At 50.5% G+C, this 16,507-nt stretch overlaps 1 protein-coding gene across 1 annotated transcript; it reads left to right on the top strand.

Annotated features, from left to right (window-relative positions):
- Positions 1–8,159: 8,159 nt before the first annotated feature.
- On the top strand, positions 8,160–8,957 carry TMEM187 (transmembrane protein 187; the record flags this gene model as incomplete). The annotated part of the gene is made up of 1 exon (XM_080718893.1): positions 8,160–8,957. The coding sequence occupies exon 1, from the start codon at positions 8,166–8,168 to the stop codon at positions 8,955–8,957; it is 792 nt and encodes a 263-aa protein (XP_080575019.1). The 5' UTR covers positions 8,160–8,165.
- Between the last annotated feature and the right edge of the window lie 7,550 nt (positions 8,958–16,507).

The following is a 16,507-nucleotide window of genomic DNA, read 5'->3' as shown; positions in this document are numbered from 1 at the left end:
AGTTCCAGGGAAGGGTGCGGTGGGAAGAAGTCACCGAGCGGGAAGGGGACCCCCTCAATTCCTCGCACACACCCCCTTTCGTCTGAGGCGGCTCTCACCGAAAAGCGGTTTCTCACACAGCGGTGGACGACTCCATGGAGGCCGCCATCTTAACTACCCGCCTTTCCTTCGGTTCTTTCCCTGCTTCTCGCTCACCCCGTCTCCTAAAGAGGTTCCCCAAACTGTCAAGCACCGAGGCCCGATAAGCTGCAGGCCGCAGAGTCCCGCCGCCCCGACTATTGGTTCGGCTGCTCCCGCTTACGAGCTCCGGCGGGAGGCCCTGGGAGCCGCCATCTTGAGCCGCCTCTCTCTCCTCCCTTCCTCAGTCGTAGCCCTCCCCCGCCGGAAATGGCGGAGCCCCGGCCCGGTTCCCACACCCCCAGGTCCCCAGCACTGGCCGGCTTCCGGGGCGGGTGGAAAACAGCCACCAGCGCCGCGGTCGTCCCAGCCCCGCCGGCGCTCAGACCACAATTGTGGGAGCCGCCATCTTGAGACCGTCCCGCTTCCCCGCCCAGCGCTCGATACAGCCACTGCTCCCGGAACAGCCTCAGCACTCCTATGGAAATGGAGTCTCGGCGGAGGCCGGTGGAATCAGCTCGAACTCCCAGGGGTTGCTCAGGGACCCGCGCCGTACAGCTCGTGAGGTCTCGCACCTCTCCCTTGAGTCCGCCTCTGCTGCTCAGGCTGTGCCTGCCGCCCTGGGAGCCGCCATCTTGAGACTAGCTCCCCCTTCCCCCCTATTCTCTTCCTCCTTGATCAGTTCTTCCACTGCAAACCCAACGCAAGGCAGCTTCCGATCCTCGCTTCCCTCCTTATGACTCCTTCCCACAGGAGCCGCTCCAAAGAGCCAGAGTTAGGCCCCGAAGTGGCAACTGTACGGCAGGAGGAGCGGTAACGGCAGGGCGCTCATGCCTCCTCCCTGGGAGCCGCCATCTTGTGTGAAGAAGTAACAACTAAACATGGCGGCGGCGGTCGGGCGAGAGGGCGGAGTCGAACGACGTCACCGCTTCTCCGCCCTCACGCGGCTTCGCCTCTGGGCCCAAGCCTCTTAAAAAGCCTCTCCGCTGCTCCGCGACGGGGAGGCTGGGGCTGCTGCGCACTTGGCTAGGGCTCAAGCTGCACTCGGGTCAGGTGCAGGTACGTCCCGGCCCGTAGCTTCCCCTCGGAGCGCGCCTCCACGCCTCCGCCCTGGGAGCCGCCATCTTGCCACTTCCCCTCGCCCGGCCGTCCGCGGGCGTCAATAGCGACTTTCAGCACAAAACAAAGATGGCGGCGGCACCTGGGAATGCCCGGATGAAATGCTAGCTCCCCCCCCCCGACGCGCTAGGCTCCGCCCCCCTGGGAACTGTCTCCTGGGTCGCTGAAGGGACAAACGCCCGAGGAGCTGCCTCGAGCTAGCAGTGGGGACAATGTCACAGGTTGTTAAAGGTGGCAGAGAGAAAACACTGTAGTCGCGTCTCCGGCGGCCGGAGGTTACATGGCTTCCCGCCCTGCGCACTCGGCTGGAGGAGGCGTCTAGAAACTGGCCGCGGCAGGGGGAGAGCCGGGGGCGGGGCGAGGGTGGGCGGTGACGCAGCCGAGCGCTGGAGCCCAGAGGCGGAGCTGTTGCCCGCTCCCAGGCTCCCAGCCTCGCCAAGCCCGCGCCCCCGGCGCCGCCGCCTCCACCCGCATCCCAGCGAAAGGAGCCGGGCCGTGCGCCCTGGGCCACCGCGTGTAGGGCCACCACTCCCTGCCCCACCGACCGAAGGGTGGGGAATCGTGCTGGCGGCGCCCGAACCGGGTGGGCGGGCGGGCGGACGCGGGAGTGGCCTTCGCTACTCGCGTCACCCTGCGTCAACTTGCGTCACCCCGCCCCGCCTGCTTCCCAGGGCTTCGCGCCCCGCCCCGCGCGCAGGCGCAGAGTCGCTTTTCGGGTCCGCCCTTTTTCTCGATTTGAATTTCTCCCAGCAAAGCAGGAGAGGCAAAAGTACCCGGATGGTGATCAGTAGCCTTTTCGCGCCAATACTCTAAGTTCTCACAACAACCTTGAGAGGTGGGTGCCAGCTTCACTCCCACGTTCCAAATTTCCCAGGAGGCTGCTTGGGCGATGCAGCGTCATTATCACTGCCACAAGCAGACTGTAATGCAGGGGTCCTAGGCTGGTGTCCTGGAGCATGGGCGAGGACGCTTGATTTCTCCACTTTAGCTTCTATTTCATCTTTATTTTCACTAGCTTCTTGTAGAAAAATGGCATTTTCCGAAATTACAAGTGTAGACAGAATATAGAGCATTACCCATACCTGTTACTTTGTCACCAAAGTTAATGGGCAAATTATTACAGATCCTAAAGTTGTTTTGCTGAGGTCTAGAAGTTTGTACAGGCTGAATAATTACTTTGACGTTACTTTATTCAACCTGCCCGTAGATCTTGTAATTTAATATCTATCTTTTTCTGTGTGGTAGTAGGAAGTGAAGCCGGAACAGTTGGTACCTCTGTGTTACATATCCCAGGCCTATTTTATTTTTATTTTGAAATAGGGTATCACTAAGTTGCTGAGGCTGGCCTGGAGCCTGTGACCCTCCTGGGATTACAGGCATGTTCCACTACACCCAGCAATAAGTGTATGAGTATGTATGTGTGGGGGAGTTACTGGAGATTGAACCCAGGGGTGTTCTACCTCTGAGATAGACCCCCCAGCCCAGTTTTGTTTTTATTTTGAAATAGGACCTCTCTAAATTACTGAGGGCCTCACTAAGTTGCTGAGGCTGGTCTCTAACCTGCGATCCTCCTGTCTCAGCCTCCCAACTACTGGAATTGCAGGCATGCACCACCACAGCTGAAAATAATCTATGTTTTAATTTATGAAGTTGGAAGCACTAAGCCCCTCCTGGTATGGCTGTGCCACTAACTGACTTATGTCACCTTGGCCAGTCACTTGATCTCTCTGTTCCCAAGTCTCTCCCCTGGAAAATAGGGAAGCTAAACTGCTGGTTTGCAAGAGCCTTTCCTAAATTCAGTTCATCTGTCTCCCAAATTCAGGAACCATCGTGGTTGCTCTGGACTGCTTGGGGTTATTAATGGCCCAGGTTGTCCTTACCTGCTGAGAAGGTTCCATGTCAGGTCCCCTTATTTGTAGAAAGACAGCAAGAACTGTCACGGGAGCAGCAAACACTTGTTATAAATTCTGTGGGATAAAGAAGCCAAGTGTTCTTTCACTTCAAGGTGATAGTGACTTCTTATTACATGTATATATGTGCTGGGGTTTGGTGGCACACCCCTGAGATCCCAGTATTTGGGAGGTTGAGACTGGAGGATCCTGGGTTCAAGGATAGCCTCAACAACTTAGCACGACCCTCAACAATTTAGTGAGACCCTGTTTAAAATTTTTGGTGGTACTAGGGGTGGAACCCAGGGGCTTTTCTGCCTCTGAGCTATACTCCCAGACCTATTTTATACTTTATTTGGAAACAGGGTCTCACTAAGTTGTTGAGCTTCACTAAGTAGCTGAGGCTAGCTTTGAACCTGTATGATCCTCCTGTTTCAGCCTCCCAAATGCTGGGATTACATGCGTGCGCCATCACACCCCACCCTGTTTTAAATTTTAAAAACTCAAATAGGGCTGGGAACAGGCATGGTGTTGCACGCTTGTAATCCCAGCATTTGGGAGGCCGAGACAGGAGGATTGTGGTTAGTGGACAGCCTCAGCTACTTAGGCCCTTTGCAACTCAGTGAGACCCTGTTTCAAAATAAGGAATAAAAAATCAGGCTGGGGTGTAGCTCAGAGGTAGAATGCCCCTGGGTCCCACCCCCAGTACCACACACACACACACACACACACACACACACACACACACACACGCTGGGAAGTCATGTGTGGTGATGCATACCTGTAATCCCAGTACTTGGGGAGATGAAACAGGAGGTTCACAGGTTCAAGGCTAGCCTCAGCAACCTAACGAGACCCTATTTCAAAACAAAAAATGGAAAGGGCCAGGCAAAGCTTGGAGGTAGAATTCCCCTGGGTTCAATCTTATTACCAGAAAAGGGAGGGGGTAGGGAAGGAAGAAGTATAGCTGTAGGAAGCAGAGAAGTCCAATAAATGCATGTTGGAAGCCCTTAGCTGGGAGATGGCCACGCTTTGCAGGACTTCCCCCAAAAGACTCCAAACCCAAGGCCCAATGCTGCTGAGCCATCGTACTTTGTCTGTCAGTGGCCAGGGGCAGCTGTGAAGAGCTATGTTCAGTAGTCCGAAATAGCTAAGCCACAAAGTAACCCACCTGGTTCTCCTGGGGGACTTAAGCAGATGGTTTGATTACAGGTCACTTTCAGCTTGGATTCAGGTGGACTCTGCCCCTATACCAGAGAAGAAGAGTCACTTTCTATACACTTCTTGGATATCCTCCTCTATCAAGTTGACAGTGTTTTGACCCCTGTCCCTATAGCATGTCACCCTGCTTGATAGACAGTAGAGTCAAAACAGTCCATGTACCACTGGGCCCCAGATGGGTGCAGGGAGGGGCCCAGAGACAATAGGTAGGACCTCAGCTAGTGTCTGAGCTGCAGGAAATGACAGGCAAATTGAGAGTGTGAGCAGGCCGGGGCAGTGGTGAGGTGTAGAGAGCACAGGGCTTTCAGAACTGAGTTTTCTACTGGCTGGAAGATAGAGCTGGCCCTGAGGAGCTTACAGGACTAGATGCAGATGGCACTTTTCAGTCTGGCCCATGGGTTGGGACGTGACTGTGGGAAGCCTGTCACTGAAGGTGCTAAACAGAGACAGACATGATCCAATCCAGGGGCACTTGAGGACGATGTTCTGGCTGCTATGTGCAGACCATGTCCACAGGGGCTTAGGGGTGAGAAGCCCAGTACAGGGATGCCCCTCCCAGACCTGGAAGCTCCTTGGCTGGGGTCAAAGGGCTGGGATGAGGCCAGGCCACCCTGCACTGAGATGGGAGGCTTGTATAAAGCAAGGAAATGCACATTTGGGGTGAGAGCTTCAGTTCCCTGGTGGAAATGAGGATTTTGACAGGACAGTGGGATACCTACATGCTGGGCTTGGCGGTCCTTAGCAACAGACCTCCAAGGCAAGCGCAGCATGAGGCCCAGCAGCTCCCCGCCCAGAGGTTCCAGGTGGGGCACTGGGGCCTAAGAGGTAAAGAAGCAAATTGGACTGATTAAAGGGAAGAATGAGAGGAAAGGTGTGGCTTTGTGCTATAGTAATTTAGTGAAACTCAGCAGGTTTCCACAGGGGGCACCAGAGGAAGAGCAAAGATTAGAACCCTGCTTTACTATTTTGGGGCCTAAACTGAAGGGTGAAGGTGGATATTGTGCCTCAAAAATACACAGTACTAGTTGGGCATGGTGGTGCACACTTGTAATCCCAGTGCTTGGGAGGCTGAGACAGGAGGATTGCACAGATTCGAAGCCAGCCTCAGCTACTTAGTGAGGCTCTCAGCAACTTAATGAGACTCTCTTTCCAAATAAAGTATAAAATAGGTCTGGGATTATAGCCCAAAGGTAGAAACTCCCCTGGGTTTTACCCTCAGTACCCCCCCACACACATGTACTAGCTGGGCATGGTGGTATATGCTTTGCAGGCTTGTAATCCCAGTACTTGGGAGGCTGAGACAGGAGTATCACAGGTTCAAGGACAGCCTCAACAGGTAGTGAGACTCATCAACCTAGCAAGACCCTGTTTCAAAAATAAAAATAAAAGCCAGGCGTGGTGGCGCAAGCTTGTAATCCCAGCATTCGGGAGGCTGAGACCAGAGGATCATGGTTTGCGGACAGCCTCAGCTTCTTAGTGAGGCCCTCTGCAACTCAGTGAGACCCTGTTTCAAAATAAAGAATAAAAAATAGGGCATGAGGTGTAGCTCGGAGGTCAAATGGCCCTGGGTTCCACCCCCAGACTCGCAAAAAATAAATAAATAAATAAATAAATAAATAAAAATAAAAAATAAAGTAGGGCTAGAAGGGTAGCTCAGAGGTAGAATGCCCCTGAGTTTAATCCCCAGTACCAAAAGGGGGGCTGGGGATATAGCTCAGAGGTTGAATGCTCCTGGGTTCAATCCTCAGTACCACAGAAAAAGAATATATAGTACTAGCAAAGCATGGTGACACACCTTTAATTCCAGTACTTTGGAAGCTGAGACAGAAGGGGTATAGGCTTGAAGCCAGTCACAGCAACATAGCAAAACCCCATTTCAAAATTAAAAATAAAAGAAGTCTGGGATGTAGCTTGGAGGCAGAATGCCTCTGGGTTCAATTCCCAGTGCCAAAAAAAAAAAAAAAAACCCTAACAGTACTAAGTAGTCTACGTGCTAAAGAGCCCATTCTGGGCCTGGGGTATAGCTTTAATGATAGAGCACTTACCTAGCATTCACAAAACCCTGGGTTCCATCTTCAGTACCAAATAAATAAGAGCCGGGCATGGTGGCACATGCTTGTAATCCCAGTATTTGGAAGGCTGAGACAGAGGGATCACAGGTTTGTGGTCAGCTTCAACAACCTAGCAAGTCCCTCTGTAACTTAGTAAGACCCTGTTTCAAACTAAAAAAAAATGCCCCTGGGTTTACTCCCCAGTACCACAATAAATAAATAAATTAGTTAAGACCCCATTTCCTCTATGCAATAACCTTGCAGGAAAGGTACTGATAGTTCCCCCATGTGATAGCTGCGCAAACCGAGGCCCAGAATAGTACCAGCCCAAGGTCATATCACCAGTAAGTGGGAGAGTCAGGTCTGGAAGGCAGATGGTCTAGACTGGAAGGAACACACTTCGAGGCCTCCCCTTCTCTCTTCTTCATGCCTGCTCAACTATCCTTTTTTTTGTGTATGTGGGTCTGGGGATGGAACCCAGGGGCATTCTACCTCCGAGCTACACCCTCCCCCCAGCCCGACTTTTTATTCTTTATTTCAAAACAGGGTCTCACTGAGTTGCAAAGGGCCTCACTAAGTAGCTGAGGCTGTCAAACCGCGGTCTTCCTGTCTCTGCCTCCCAAATGCTGGGATTATAAGCATGCGCCACCATGTCCAGCCTCTCCTATCCTTTTGACTCTGAGTTATTTTAAGAACATTGAACTTCTTGTGCCTTCAATATTAACATATTTCTTTCTTTTTTTTGCAGTACTGGGGATGGAACACAGGGGCATTCTATCTCTGAGCTACACCCCCAGCCCTATTTTTTATTCTTTCTTTTGAAACAGAGTCTCACTGAGTTGTCGAGGTCCTCACTAGGTAGCTGAGGCTGGCCACGAACTGTGATCCTCAGGTTTCAGCCTCCCAAATGCTGGGATTACAAGCGTGTGCCACCAGGCCCGGCTTAGTATTAACATATTTCTTGACTACTAGGTTAACTTACCCCTCACCATAGCACTGTGAAAGCAGTTGACAGCAAGTGCATACTCGATTGTTTTCTCTACTTCTGTGACTTCGGGAAATGAAAGGTTTTGTCATGGGCCAAAGAAATAAGGTGATTTGGGGCTCAGCACTGCAGGAAGGGTACTGGATTCCAGAACTTGCCCAGCATTTAATGGTTTCTGATTCATCTGGTATTTGGTTAAAAAGGGCTTTGGAGCTGACCTGGAAACTTCCACACTTCCAGTCCTATTGAGGGAGGAAAGCCTGCCATGAGTTGTAAGAACAAGTACGGAAGGCTGAAGCCTCCAGATGCAGAAGTAGGACAATGAGCAGATTTTTATAGTATGTGGATGAAAGAAGGGCAGCAGAGGAATGGAGAGAGACACGGAGCCCCTGGGCAGCAGAGGCTTCTAGAGGCCTGAGCAAGAAGGTGAACCCACTGAGGGGGGTGTTTCACTTTGATTTGATTGTTTTCTGATAAGAACCATTGGTATATATTCTGAGGCTAAGAATCAGAAATATAGAGGCTCTTTTTTGGATTTTTTTTTTCCTCTAACCACACTCTTTGTAACCACAGAGTTGTGAAAAAGGCACCCTGGTCCCGAGCTTGCCAGCCAATCAGCCGGACTCCTTCCTACCTTCTTCTGCCGCTGCTGCCACTCTGAGGCAAGGTGGCTGCATCTGCTGCTCAGCCTGGAAGCCGAAGAGTGGCAAAGGCCATTCATCTGAATTCTGAAACGAAGGCGAAAACGGCTACTCTTTTAAACCCTCTGCCTTAGGGCTCCAGATGAAGCCAGAGTCAGGGCAGGCCCTCTTGCACGTGGCCACAGGCGGCTGCCTCTGTGTGGCCACCGTCTATACGGGCATCTTCGAAGGTGTCTTTGTGCAGGTGGGCTATGAGCACTACGCCGAAGCCCCAGTAGCCAGCCTGCCCACCTTCCTGGCCATGCCCTTCAACTCGCTTATTAACGTGGCCTATGTGTTCCTGGGGCTGTACTGGCTACAGAGAAAGGCCAGCAACCCAGGGCACCACATAGAGCTGTGGGGCGCTCAGTACCTCAAGGACGTCTTTGCTGCCATGGCCCTGCTCTATGGCCCCATTCAGTGGCTGCGAATCTGGATGCAGACACACTCTGCTGCAGTGCTCGACCAGTGGCTTACGTTGCCTATCTTCGTGTGGCCTGTGGCCTGGTGCCTGTCCTTGGACCAAGGCTGGAAACCCTGGTTGTTGTTCTGGGTCGAGTGCCTGTCCCTGTCCAGTTACGCGCTGGCCCTGTTCCACCCGTGGGGCTTCGATGTGGTGCTGGGTGCTCATGTAGTGGCCGCAGTGGGGCAGGCCCTGCGCACCCACCGGCGGTATGGCAGTTCCTCCTCAGCCACCTACTTGGCCCTGGGCACACTGTCCTGCCTGGGCTTCATAGTCCTCAAGCTCTGTGACCATCAGCTTGCGCAGTGGCGTCCCTTCCAGTGGCTCACAGGCCATTTCTGGTCCAAGGTCTGTGATGTGCTCCAGTTCCACTTTGCATTTTTGTTTCTGACAAATTTAAACGCTTGCCCAAAGCTCCATCCCAAGGGTTAGATGCTAAAGTGTGGGAAGAAGCTGTTGATCCGTAGCGGCAAGATGGACTGTCGCCTGACAGTCCCTCCCCCTTTCTCTTTTTCCCCCTGTGGTACTGGGGAAAGAACCCAGGGGCAGCCTACCTCCAACGCACACCTCCAGCCTCATTTTATTTTTTATTTTGAAACAGAGGCTTACAGAGTTGCAGATGATCTCACTAAGTTGCTGAGGCTGGCCTCAAACTTGCAATTCTCCTGTCTCAGCCTCCCAAATTCTGGGATTATAGGTGTGCCCTACTGTACCTAGTCTGTTTCTCTGTTCTCTCTCTTTCCTCCCTCCCTTGTGGCAAAAGGGATGAAACCCAGGGGTATTCTACCTCTGAGCTACACCCTCAGCCCTATTTTATTTTTTATTTTTAAACAAGGATCTTACCAGGTTGCTGAGGGCCTCACTACATTGCTGAGGCTGGCCTTGAACCTGTAATCCTCCTAGCTCAGCCTCCCAAGTTCTAGTATAACAGTTGCATGGCACCATGCCAGTGTTCGATGTCCTGGGTGTGACAGTATATGAGGGCTCCAGAGAAGACTGTATTGTCCCTCCTATACACATTCTGGGCTTCAGTATTTAAAGGTAAAGTGTGTTGCTCTCTTTAACTTGCTCAAAGACACAAAGTGAAGAAAATAAAGGGGATGTGGAGGTTCATCAGACTGTTCTTGTAGCTCTTCTGTACTTTGAAATATTTCAAAATAAAATGTTGGGAGAAATGCCCCCAACAATCCCACCATGCTGGAAGTTAGAGCGTCTGCAGTATCTTTGGGGTATCCGTTTTAAGTGCTGGCAACAGCTGGGTCAGCCAGTGAATGGGGCCACCAGTGAGTATCCCCAAAGGTGACTGGGTCCAGACATACTCAGCAGATTGACAGGAAATCACTCACCTCCCCAAGATGCCTGTGATTGTCAACTCTGACTTGACGTTCATGTTAGCTGTAGGCAGGTCACATGAAAGCCACGTCATCCCAGGTCCTTTGTAGAACAAGGCAGGACACGCCTAGATGAAGAAACACAGATGTTAAAAGCTGAATTCTCACTACATAGTTTCATGGGGTGTCTAACCTCAGAGCCACAGTGGGGCTTAGATGTCCTTAGAGGCTAGGCTTACCAAAGGTTATATGTGTGTCACTACTGGAGAGACCCAGAGTGTGCACATAACGGTTTTTGGTTTTGCGTGTGTGTGTGTGTGTGTGTGTGTTACTGGAGATTGAACCCAGGGTCATTCTACCACTGAGCTACGCCCCTAACCCTATTTTATACTTTTTTTGTGGTACTGGGGATGGAACCCAGGGGCATTCTACCTCTGAGCTACACCCCTAGCCTGAGTTTTTATTCTTTATTTTGAAACAGGGTCTCACTGAGTTGCAGAGGGCCTCACTAAGTAGCCGAGGCTGTCCACGAACCGCGATCCTCAGGTCTCAGCCTCCCAAATACTGGGATTACAAGCATGCGCCACCACGCCTGGCATTACTCTTTATTTTGAAACAGGGTTTTACTAAATTGAGGACAGCCTCACCAAGTTGCTGAGGCTGGCGGCAAACCTCCAATCCTCCTGTCTCAGCCTTCCAAGTACTGGGACTACAGGCATGTGCCACCACACCTGGCTCAGATAACGTTTTTTGAACCCAGTGAACCAAGGAGTCAGATGAGCTGGGGTTTGCTCCCTTGGGTAGGAGTGGGGGATCAGAGGAGACAGAGGATTCTGCCTTTGGATCTTCTCTGGAAACCACTCTTCTCTGTACATGTGCTCTTCCTGCCTACTGGGAAAAAAAGTAAAAGATGGTCAGGTGGTACTGGGGTTTGAACCTAGGTGCATTCTACCTCTGAGCTACACCCCCAGCCCCATTTTATTGTTATTTGGAAACAAGGCCTCATTGCGTTGATGAGAGTCTCACTATTGCTGAGGCTGTCCTAGAACCTGTGATCCTCCTGTTTCAGCCTCCTAAGTACTGGGATTACAAGTGTGTGCCACCATGCCTGGCTTATTTTCTGTCTTGAATCAGAGTCTGACTTACTGCTTACTGGCTTCCAACCTGAGATCCTCCTGCTTCAGCCTCCCAAGTATTGGAACTTCAAGCATGCACCACCACCCCTGGCTCTGCTTCACCATCTTTCACCTGAAATTCACCTGGTCTGTAGAGGGAACTTGTGAAGAAACCTAATGTTACCTACTCATTTAATTCAGGCCCTCTCCAGTTCTAGACAACAGGGGTCTTACCCCTCTAGGTAGCTTCAACTACCAAATGGGATCTCTTCATTGAAGATATACTTGCTGGGAGCCAGTGATGCCGGCTCATCAGTGGCTATCCACAAGTTAAATGGGCAAGCAGTTAGCTACAAAGGTGAAGCCAGAGGAGAGATGACACCTTGTCTCTGCTCAGTGGCCTCTCAGGACAGGTTGCTCACATGGCACCTGTTCGGTGCCCCCCAAGCCCCCCTCACCAGAGCTTCAGTTAGCAAGTAACTGTTGCTGTGGTTACTGAAATACTTCTGAAACTCGCTGCCTGGGCTAGGTGTTCTGTCCTAGTTAGGCTCATGCCAAGTGGGAGGAAGAGGAATGAGTATCAACCAAACCCACGGGTGAAAAGCCCTGTGGAAACCCCAGCAATAGGCAGGCAGATGGTGGGGCCTGGCCCAGGGATTGCGGTCCAGAGGTAGGCCCACCACTGGTGAACAGCAGGGACAGCATTTGCTTGGAAAACAGCTTTGTTCCATTTGAAATTCTCAAAGTCTCAAAGGCACCATTTGCCCTAGAAGAGGAAGAAGGCTGTGGGCATCTTCTGAGAGGGCGCCTTTACCTCAGAGACGGAGGGAAAGAGGGAGGGAAGGCAGGTTTCCCTGGGAGCTCCGCTGGGTGTGGGGGAAGAAATCTGGATCTTGTGGAGTGAGCTCTTCATCCAGGATCAGATCCCTCCCCTCTTTTTATAATTTCTCTGCCAAAAGCTGTCCCCTCACCCACAGAGTGGTTCAGCTGAGAAATATGGGGACTTGTCATTCCATATCTTTGTGCTGCAAGAACCAGTAGCTATTCTTTCTTTTTGTTTTTGTGGTACTGGGTGTTGAACCCAGGAGCATTCTACCTCTGAGCTCCACTCCCAGCCCTTTTTAAGTTTTGTTTTTTGAAACAGGGTCTTGCTAAATTCTGAAAGTCTTGATAAGTTTTGAGGCTGGCCTCAAATCTGTGATCCCTGCCAGATGTCAGTAGCCCATGTTTACCATTCCAGTACTTGGGATTGCAGGTTTGGGGCCAGCCTCAACTACTTAGTGAGGCCCTCCATGTCTCAAAGAATAAAAATAGGGCTGGGAGTGTAGCTTGGAGGTAGAATGCCCCTGGATTCAATCCATAGTACTGCAAAGAAGAAGAAGGAGAAGAAGAAATAACAACAACGACAGTGTTCTTCCTGTCTCAGCCTCCCAAGAACTGGAATGATGGATGCACCACCTTTCCTGACTTACTTTTCATTTTTACCAGTGCCTGCGTAATGACCCTGAGAAATAGCTGGTTGCTGTTTTACTTGCGTGTCAGGCAGGGTACCCACAGGAAACAGGTGGCACGCTCAGATTCAGGTGATGTGGGGCAGTTTCAGGGAAAAACTACCGTGAAGTGGGATCCACAGAGGGTTTTACTATTCTGGGACCCTGGGAAGGAGGACTTTACCTAAAACAGGGGCAGCCAACCCCTTTCCTCCTGCTGAGTCTTCCATCCAGAATTGCCAGGTTATCTCTAGGCTTGGTGAATAATGTTTTAGTATGAACATGTCCCAAATGTGTTTATAAGACATGCTTATAATGAAAAACTACCAGTGTCCACCTGAAATTAAGAATTAACTGCTTATCCTGTATTTTTCTTCACTAAATCAGGCAGCCTTACAGTGAGCCAACCCAACCAAAGCCAGAAGCCCAGAGCCTGTGCAAGGCTAAGCAGGAGAGGTGAGAGGCTCCCGATAGTCATAGCCTGGAACCTTGTCTGTCCACCACTCTCCTTTCCTGTGGTTCTGGGGATTGAACCCAGGGGCATCCTACATCTAAGCTATACCTCCGGCCCTATTTAACTTTTGTGTGTGTGTGTGTGTGTGTGGTCCTGGGGATGGAACCCAGGGGCCTCTACCTCTGGGCTACACCCCCAACCTATTTTATATTTCATTTGGAAACAGGGGTCTCACTAAGTTGCTGAGAGCCTAAGTAGCTGAGGCTGGCTTCGAACCTGTGCGATCCTCCTGTCTCGGCCTCCCAAGCACTGGGATTACAAGCGTGCGCCACCACGCCCGGCTCTTAACTTTTTCTTTGAAAACAGGGTCTCAGCCTGGCATGCTGGTGCACACTTGTAATCCCAGCATTTGGGAGTCTTAGACAGGAGAATCACAGTTTGCAGCCAGCCTCAGCTACTTAGTGAAACCCTCTGCAACATAGTGAGACCCTGTTTCAAAATAAAGAATAAAAAATTGGGCTAGGGGTGTAGCTCGGAGGTAGAATGTCCCTGGATTCCATCCCTAGTATCACAAAAAGAAAAAGAAAACAGGGTCTCACTAGGTTGCTGAGAGTCTTGCTATGTTGCTGAGGCTGTCCTCAAAGCTTCGAGCCTCCTCTCTCAGCCTCCCAACTACTGGGATTATAGGCATGTGCTTCTCTGCCCAGTTTATACCCCCCTTTTTTGATCTGTGTTACTCAAAGCGTGGCGCCTACATTAGCCACAAGCTTCCTGTATCCCTTCCTGCCCAGGAGAACCCCTCTTCTGGGGCCGGGACCTCAGCACTTCAGACCTGGCCTGGGCTTGGCAGATGCCAGCAAGCTCTGTGATGCTAGAAGAAGGGGGTTTGTGGCTGTGCCCCTCCTCCTGTGCTCAGGGGCTCAGCCTTGCTCAGGGAAATTGGCTGCTGCAAGGTCTGCTGTTACTTTTCTCAGCCCCAGTCGCTCTGCTCTGCCTGCTCACTGCACAGCTGGGAAGCCAATGTTGCCAGATGGGGCCTCTCACCCACCTGTGACCTAACGGTTTTGTGCTAAGCTGGGAGGGGTCTCAGTAGCCATCTGCACCGGCCCCTCACTTCGAAGAATGAGAAACTGAAACTGGAGAGGTTCCACTTGTTTGAAAGGCACCAATCTGAAGAAGCTTAGGCACCCTGCCTCAAGACTCAAAGCTCTCTCTGGAAGAAGCCATTTCTGGTGTCATGGCCGGCTATTTTCTCCCCAGAAACAAAAAGTCATAATTTTCAGCTGAGTGTGGTGGTGCACGCCTTTGAAATCCCAGTACTTTGGAGGCTGAGATACGACGATCACAGGTTTGAGGCCAACCTCAGCAATGTAGTGAGCCCCTGTTTCAAAATAAAAAATAAAGTAGGGCTAGGGTTGTAGGTTAGGGGCAGAATGCCCCTGGGCTCAATCCCCAGTACCACAAAGAAAAAAGAAATGAGAAAAGAGCTCATTGCGACATCAATTCCGCCTCCCCCATACACACACGTGTACACACACAACATGTATGTGTGCCTGTCTTCTGCATGTTTCAGTTTTTTAATAAATTGCTTATTTATATTCTTTCCCTATTTCAGGGCTGTCTTCCTCTTATCAATTTGCAGGAACTCTTTTCTGTGGTACTGGAGATCAAAACCAGGGCACTCTACCACTCAGCAGCATTCCCAGCTGTTTTTTGTTGGTTGGTTGGTTGGTTGGTTGGTGGTACTGGGGTTCCTGGAAACCCTTCTACCTCCAGGCTACACCCCCAGACCTATTTTTATACTTTTTTTTTAAAGTTTGGAAACAGAGTCTCTTAAGCCAGCACAGCTGGCTTTGAACCTGTGCGATCCTCCGGTCCTCCGAAGCGCGGGGATTACAAGCGTGTGCCACCACGCCCGGCTCCTCCCTTTCTGCTACTGGGGTTTGAACCCAGGGGCATTCTACCTCTGAGCTACACCCCCAGCCTAATTTTAGTTTGAAATAGTCTTGTTAAGTTGCTGGGGGTCTGGCTGAATTGCTGAAGCTGGCAGTAAACCTGTGATTCTCCCGACCTTCAAGTGCTGGGATTACGGACCATTGTGCCTGGCTCCCAGCCCTTTTTATTTTTTATTTTTATTTTTATCTTTTTGTGTGTGTGTGGTACTAGGATTGGAACCCAGTGGCGTTCTACCTCCGTACTATACTCCCAGACCTATTTTCTATTTTATTTGGAAACAGGGTCTCACTAAGTGGCTGAGAGCCTCATTCAGTAGCTGAGGCTGACCTTGAACCTGTGCGGTCCTCCTGTCTCAGCCTCACAATCACGGGAATTACAAGCATGCAGCTCCATGCCCAGTTTATTTTTTATTTTGGTACAGGATCTTGTTAAGTTGCCCAGACTGGCCTCAAACTTGCAGTCCTCCTGCCTCAAAATCAGTCCTATACCATAATTCCCAGCTTAAGAAGCTCTTTTTTATATTAAAAATATTATAAAGCTGGTCATGGTGGTGCACCCAGGGCATTCTATCTCTGAGCCACACCCTCAGCTCTTTTTATTTTTTATATTTTATTTTATTTTATGTGGTACTGGGGATAGAACTCCAGGAACCTTCTACCCCTGGCTACACCCTCAGACCTATGTTTTTTTAAAACGGGGTTTCACTAAGTTGCAGAGAGCCTTACTAAGTTTCCAAGGGTGGCTTCAAACCTGCAATTCTCCTGTCTCAGCCTCCCAAGTACTGGGATTACAAGCGTGTACTACCATGCCTGGTGTATTTTTTGTTTATTTTGAAACAGGATCTCACTAAGTTGCTGCGGCTGTCCTCCAACCCTTGATCCCTCTGTCTCAGCCTCCCAAGTACTAGGATTATAACTGTGTGCAACAGTGTCCAGACTCTGGGTATCTTAAAGCAAAATGGTTAAAGATTTATATACTCATGTATATTTATCCTTTTTATAGGTTTTTGGTTTATTTATTTTTTGTTTTTGTACTTTGTTTTTTGGTCCTGGGGATGGAACCCAGGGGCCTCTACCTCTGGGCTACACCCTCGACCTATTTTATATTTCATTTGGAAACAGGGTCTCACTAAGTTGCTGAGAGCCTAAGTAGCTGAGGCTGGCTTCGAACCTGTGCGATCCTCCTGTCTCAGCCTCCCAAGCGCTGAGATTACAAGTGTAAACCACCATGCCCGGCTTTTTATAGCTTTTTAGTTTCTGGTATTGCATAAAACAGTTTTCTGAGATAGGCATGGTGGTGCATGCCATTCATCTCAGTCCTTGGGAGGCTGAGACAAGAGCAAGACAGGTTTTCTGCCAGCCTCAACAACTTAGCAAGGCCCTCTGCAACTTAGTGAAACTTTGTTTCCAAAGAAAAAATAAAACTGGACTGGGGATGTAGCTCAGAGGTAGAATGCTCCTGGGTTCAGTCCTCAGTAACACAAACACACACACACACACACACACACACACACACACACACCAGTTCACCAGTTTTCTGGGTGGTACCAAAAAAAGAAAATAGGGCTGGAAGTGTAGCTCCGAGGTAGAATGTCTCTGGGCTCAATTCCCAGAACTGCAACCAAAAAATAAAATAA

Source organism: Muscardinus avellanarius (assembly GCF_963383645.1).
Source record: "Muscardinus avellanarius genome assembly, chromosome: X".
Lineage (NCBI taxonomy): Eukaryota > Metazoa > Chordata > Mammalia > Rodentia > Gliridae > Muscardinus > Muscardinus avellanarius.
Note: the sequence above shows the minus strand (reverse complement) of the source record. Positions and strands in the feature narration are given on the sequence as shown.